The sequence below is a fragment of the Oryzias melastigma genome, linkage group LG6, assembly GCF_002922805.2.
Source record: "Oryzias melastigma strain HK-1 linkage group LG6, ASM292280v2, whole genome shotgun sequence".
NCBI lineage: Eukaryota > Metazoa > Chordata > Actinopteri > Beloniformes > Adrianichthyidae > Oryzias > Oryzias melastigma.
In genome coordinates this window covers 27,899,663-27,905,903 of record NC_050517.1, presented here as the reverse complement: position 1 = coordinate 27,905,903, position 6,241 = coordinate 27,899,663, and the positions used below count along the sequence as shown (strand labels likewise).

The 6,241-nt window shown below is 38.6% G+C and overlaps 1 protein-coding gene across 1 annotated transcript in view; it reads left to right on the top strand.

Annotated features, from left to right (window-relative positions):
• Positions 1–1,878: 1,878 nt before the first annotated feature.
• Positions 1,879–6,241, top strand: part of LOC112152622 (cytochrome P450 2F2) — a gene marked incomplete in the record, with an annotated part of 9,551 nt that continues 5,188 nt past the window's right edge. The window contains 5 exon segments of the mRNA XM_024282308.2: positions 1,879–2,982; positions 4,124–4,286; positions 5,505–5,657; positions 5,737–5,897; positions 6,189–6,241. Coding sequence (XP_024138076.1) covers positions 2,821–2,982; positions 4,124–4,286; positions 5,505–5,657; positions 5,737–5,897; positions 6,189–6,241 — 692 coding nt within the window.

The window sequence follows — 6,241 nt, the reverse complement described above, 5'->3', positions numbered from 1 at the left end:
TCATTTCAACAGCAAAGCCCTCAGAGTCAGGAAACAAGGAAAGATGCAAGAAAGAAAAAAATAAACAAGAGAGAACAGAGTCATGAAAAAGACCCAGCAGTCTAGATCAATAGAAGCATAATAAACACGGAGCTCAGAGTGAGGCAGACCCACCTAGACTATAAACCTTATCATAAAAGAAACATAGGCGTGCTGTATGTCTGCAAAACTGCTGAGCACCAATCTCAGCATCAAGATAATAAGCATATATAGAAATGTGTATGTCCATCCATTTTCTTGACCGCTTCATCCCTTTCGGGGTCGCGGGGGTGCCGGAGCCTATCCCGGCCACTGATGGGCGAAGGCGGGGTACACCCTGGACAGGTCGCCAGTCTGTCGCAGGGCCTCAATCACACACACATCCACTCTCACATCCACACCTAGGGGCAATTTAGAGTCACCAATCAACCTATGAAGCATGTTTTTGGACGGTGGGAGGAAGCCGGAGTCCCCGGTGAAAACCCACGCATGCACGGGGAGAACATGCAAACTCCACACAGAAAGGTCCCAGCCGGGATTTGAACCGGGGCATTCTCGCTGTGAGGCGAGAGCGCTAACCACTTGCGCCACCGTGCGAAATGTATATGTGAAAAGTAAAAAAAACATTTGAGGTATCAACAGTCCACTTCTGTGTTAAATGCAGGCTGGGATTTTTGAGCAACATTTGCAGAACAGTGGATGTGATGATTCTCTTGGTCTTAATCAGAATCATCAAGGCCCTATGAGGCCTTTGTCGCATGCGCTCATATGGTTTTTGGGTTGTCCGGACCCATGATGGGTCATGGAGAGGAGTGACTGCATCTTAAAGGGAGTGCAGCTGTGTCTTGGATACCTTAAAGGGAAGCCATAAAATGTACCATATTTATGCGTGTGGTAAGTGTATCGTGAAGTATTTGTATGGGATGAATGAGTGATACTGTTGTACGGCACCCTACTTCACATTCACTTACTCTGGCATGTTGTCTGTTTGCTGTTGCCAGAAATTGAAGAAAAAATGCATGAACAATTTTCACTCTCCAAGCGACTTCAATCTTAAAGGGCGTATACCAGGGGTCGGCAACCTTTAACAGTAAAAAAGTCTTTTGGCTCGTTTTCGACTGATCAAAACCTAGAAGGAGCTGCATAGTTTTATTTAGCCTTCAAGAAATTTGGATTTTTCATTCATGACCTTATTTTTAATGATAAATAAGAATTATGTATATTTTTTGGCACAAACAAAAGCAAAAATATAAAAAGAACATAGCATCTCTCATAAGAGGTGAACAGTTACCGCCACCCAGGCTAGCACAAACACCTGTTTTCTCAGTGGAGATAATTGTTTTCAACAAAAAAAACTTTCATTTTAAATGCAAAATACCATATATATTACAATTGTCTCCTGGCCCCTCCTCCCCCGGGTTAGGCATGGTTGCACAGAAGCCGGGTGTATTTGTGTTGTGAACCAGTGAACCAGAATAATTCTACCTTGATATCCCATCATGCCTTTGTTTACACTCTCTCCTGTTAGCTTATAGCTCCTCAGAACCCCTAGCTAAACATTAGAGTAGCAAAAAACAATGTTGGAGCTATCCAGCTGTACAGTTTTGAGACAGATTACAGCTCTGATGAGTAAAAGGAAGACATCAATGGATATATTTATCTACATGTGGAGGATATGGAATTGCAATACATGGCAGTTGCAGCATCACAAACCTAAGCTTTTAGCTTGTAGTTAAAATGATTTATATGAGGCTTGTCGACCGTTGGAGTCATCAGCTCCTGATTCAACACGATTTGAATAAAGGAATACTCAGAAACACAGTTTTAATCTTAAATTATTTAATGTATGTCCTACATCATGGGAAAAATCATAAAAACATCTTAAGAACATCTTAAAAAAAACAGCAAAAACATGATTTTAATTATAATGGGTTTAAGGAACTGAAATGCTCTTCTGGGTCAGAGTCATTGTGAGTTTTAAACCAACATTCAAACCACGGTGCAGTTCAGTTTGGTTTTATAAAGATGTTTCTCCACGCCAACATTAACAACCTTTTTCCTCTGTCAATTTAAAACATAATATTCTATAAAACAAAACATTACAAAAGCATTTGAACAAAAAAAATGCTTAAAAAAATGAAAAGAGGCAAAAGATTTTTACCCCTCATGCCTCATACAAATCATTTTAACTACAGTATTTACCTTTGACCCATAAGGTCACTTGATCAATGACTCACTCCTATCAGTCATCCACATTTACACCCCCTCCTTTTCTCCCTCACTTACACAAGAACAGAATTTATAAAAAAAAAAAAAAAAGTGAATGTTGTGACCCAACCTAATGCCACCATGATGCTCTTCCTCCTCTAAGCTAAATTTTCTTTTAGGTAAATGTTTTCTTTAACATTTTTTTCTTAACAAATGGGATGAAGCTTTAATAATCTTTTCAGTGAATTGTCAAGAACTAAAAGAAAACTGACTTTTGGGGAAAAAAAAACTATTAAAACGTAGAGTTCACTCTCTAGTTTAGAGACACTTCTACAAAGTCTTGAAATGAAACCGGCAGTATTCTCCTTAAAAAAAACACAACATGTAGGGGTTTGTCTCTTTGTGAGTTCTAATCTCTGAACCATCCACTTCCTGCTGGAACCATACTGGAACCTATCACGGTCTGGAAGTTGAAACTCTTGTTTACACAGTCACAGAGGGGTTGGGGGGGCAGGGCTAACAGCAGAGCTGAGCCACCCTCTTTCTTCAAATCAGCCCAATAGTTCGGAGCTCTGGCGTCAAGTCTATGCAACCATGTTTGCTTCTCTGTTGCTGCTTGGGCTTTTGATCTTTGTCCTCATCTTCCTGCTGAAACCTCAGAGACCAAAGAATTTCCCACCGGGACCCCCCACCCTGCCTGTGCTGGGAAACCTTTTGCACCTGAGTACAGATGATCCTCTGAATGATTTTGAGAGGGTAAGGACATTCTGCATGGACTGGGGTTGCACTTAGAAAAAAAAAAAAAAGAATAGTTCCTGCTCATGTCGAGGGTTGCATAATCCCTTTTGTGGAGAGAAGAGTAGACAATTAATTGACTTGTAGTGCACCCAAAACAAGAATTTAAGGACAAATAAGCAGAATTTTGGTAGATTTATACCAAAAAGTATGATTCAAACCTTTCTGTGCTGCATGATTTCAAAGCATTAGATGTTTCTCAGAAAGACTATAGAGTTAACCTCCTGCACACTTGGCCTGCGTCCTAGCAAAGCTTTAAGTCACGGCTGTTTCTCTTCACGCTGATAGCAACCTGGGTCATTTACAAAGTTATCTGTGGCTCAAGTTTAATGCAAACAGCCAAGATAAATGCTCGAAATTCCTTTTTCCCCATCCCAAACAGAAATCAGTTTCTGCAGTCCAACAGAAACGCAGAAAAACAAAAAGCCCAACAAAGACTGGCTGCATTTAAATGAGAGCTTGACAAAGGGAACGAAGGGAGAAAAGGGCTGGAAGGCAAAACTCAACTTCACAAGAAGTTTAGAGTTTAAAGATTTACAAAAGGCAAGCAAACAAAAATAAACCTTAAACTATTTAAAGACCTACTCTAATAAAAAAAACTGTGTTTTTGGTGTTTTTAACATGTTCTTGTGGCAGTTTTCTGATTATGGAAAACACACGTTAAGACATTTCTTTATTTAAATTGTTGTTAATTAGGAACAGTTGAAAAAAATCCTCTTGAAAAAGTAGGTATTTCTTGTGTATGTGTTGCAGTAGGTTGCAAGAAGGAGGTGTGACGGGTTATAAGCTAGTGGGAGAGCATGAAAAACAAAGAGCTCTCGGGAACAGGGAGTGTTACTCTGTACCAATGGTCCCGCCCACAGTTCAGAGTCAAATGCTCATGTCATTTGCCTAAAAATCAGCATAATCATAATTAAAAGATCACTGGGAATACTTTTAGAATAGACAAAAAGATGGTTGGTGTGGGTCTTAAGACTTTTTTTTCTGCACATTTGATTTAGAAGCATTTTGACGCAACAGTGGATTCCAAGTCTCTGACCAGACACTATTACTTGGCCAACGTGTGTTTTCAACACAAACGTTTCATTTGCTTCTTTCCCAGCTGAGGAAATCCTATGGAAATGTCTTCAGCGTGTTCATTGGCCCACAACCTGCTGTGGTCATCAATGGGTTAAAAGCCATGAAGGAGGTACTGGTGATCAAAGGCACAGATTTTGCTGGACGACCCCAAGATATGTTCATCAACCACGTCACTCAGGAAATAGGTACTTCGCTAAAGCTTCATTTTTGTTCAAAAGTCTTCACAGGATTGCAGGAATATCTACCTGTAAACATGTTAAAGGTTTTAGGTTGATTTTAAAGAAATAATTTTCTTCCAAAGCTGAATATCATAAAATCCAGGCATGAAAACAAAATGTCTACACATGTATAACAAGCCTGCACGGTTTTCTAAGGCGAGGTTCATTCCATTGTTGTTACAGTGAATTAAAATGAAGACAAAGAGTTGCTTTAACAGGAAGAAAAGCATTCGGCACTATGCTGGTACATGTTAAGAGGTGAATTCAACAAACCTGGGAGGTAAATCCAGCTCACCTTTTCCTCAGTTGTTGTAGTGTAAAAGTCTTTTCATCATCACTGAACAAACATTGGACATACTGTACAGTAACTAAGGCGTAACCAGTGTTTCATGCTCAGCAGCTTTCAAAACAAAGTTGTTTGGTTTTTTTTTTGCGGTTTCTCTTTTCCTCGTGTTCACAGGTGGTTTAAGTTACTAATAGCAACAAACCCTTCAGTAAATCATTCAGTAGATTTTAATTCATGGTTTTTAATCACTTCCTAGCTTTTTTTCTTCTTGTTTCAAAACTATTTTTACACTTCTAAAACTGTCTTTTTTATGTTTAAGGGTTTAGGAAATTATTTAATTGAATTCAAAAATACATACTAAACAGAATGTTGGTAACAGGAATAGACACAAGGTTTCATCCTAAAATACAATCCTGGGGTACTACAGGGCTCCAATCTCGGTCCTCTATTAGTAGATGAATGATCCTTTTCATCACTTTCCCAAACGCTTTAAAATAGGGAAGTATTACCATTCAGAGACATCCATTACTTCGTCCTTTCTAAAGATGACAATAGAAACTACAAAACCACAAGATTAAGGAAGTTAAATGTTACACAAATGTTTTTCTTGCACAACATTTTAGGGATAAATCCCTAATATTATCTTACAGTGATGTTGATTGGTGTCAAAGCAATTCCTCTTTAAACAATTGTTTTTTTTTTTGTTCTTAGTAATAAGATTAATTAAGCCTAAATATTTTTATTAGTTTTAGAGAAATGTTATTTTCCTTCTGATAAGGTATATTTGCAAAGTGAACCCATGTCTGACTATTTTAATCTTTACTAAAACTAGAAAGATAAAACAAATATACATTTTTTATTTATTACCTCAATCTTATTCTCTTTCCTCGTACAAACAGGAGTGGTCCTGGAAAACTATGGTACTGCTTGGAGAGAACATCGTCGCTTTGCACTGATGACACTGAGGAACTTCGGTCTGGGGAAGAAGTCAATGGAGGAGCGGATTCATGAAGAGATTCAACACACAGTAAAGACTCTGGAAAACAGCATTGGTTCGTCACTGCTGGAGCTTAGCTTTTACCATTTGTGTCAGATGTTTTATGCTTCAATTTGTGCCATAATATTTTGCAGGAACAACCCTGAGTCCTCAGATCATGTTTCATAACGCAGCCTCTAACATCATCTGCCAGGTTCTGTATGGAAAACGTTTTGAGTACAACGACGAGATGATCAAAGTGATTATTAAATGCTTTACTGACAATGCCAAGATGACCAACGGGCCGTGGGCTATGGTAAGTCACAGGGTGTTTTAGAGAGACTGAAAAAGATCAATTTAACGTCATAAACTTTAATGTCTCCTGCAAACATTTTATTTTTTTCAATATTTTTTTTCTCTATGAAAACCACAGGCCATGGTCATTACTGGCTTTGAGAAGCAATGCCGGTTTAAATCATTTTTGAAGTCTCTATAACTAATCATGACACCCTCACCACTGTCTTCTTTTCAGAACAGTGTTAGAGATTTTAGGAAGCAGAATCTATAAATGTGGACATCTGAAGATGTTACTTTTTTGTTTTTGCAGATTTATGATTCTCTTCCCATGGTTCGAAACCTGCCTCTGCCATTCAGGAAGGC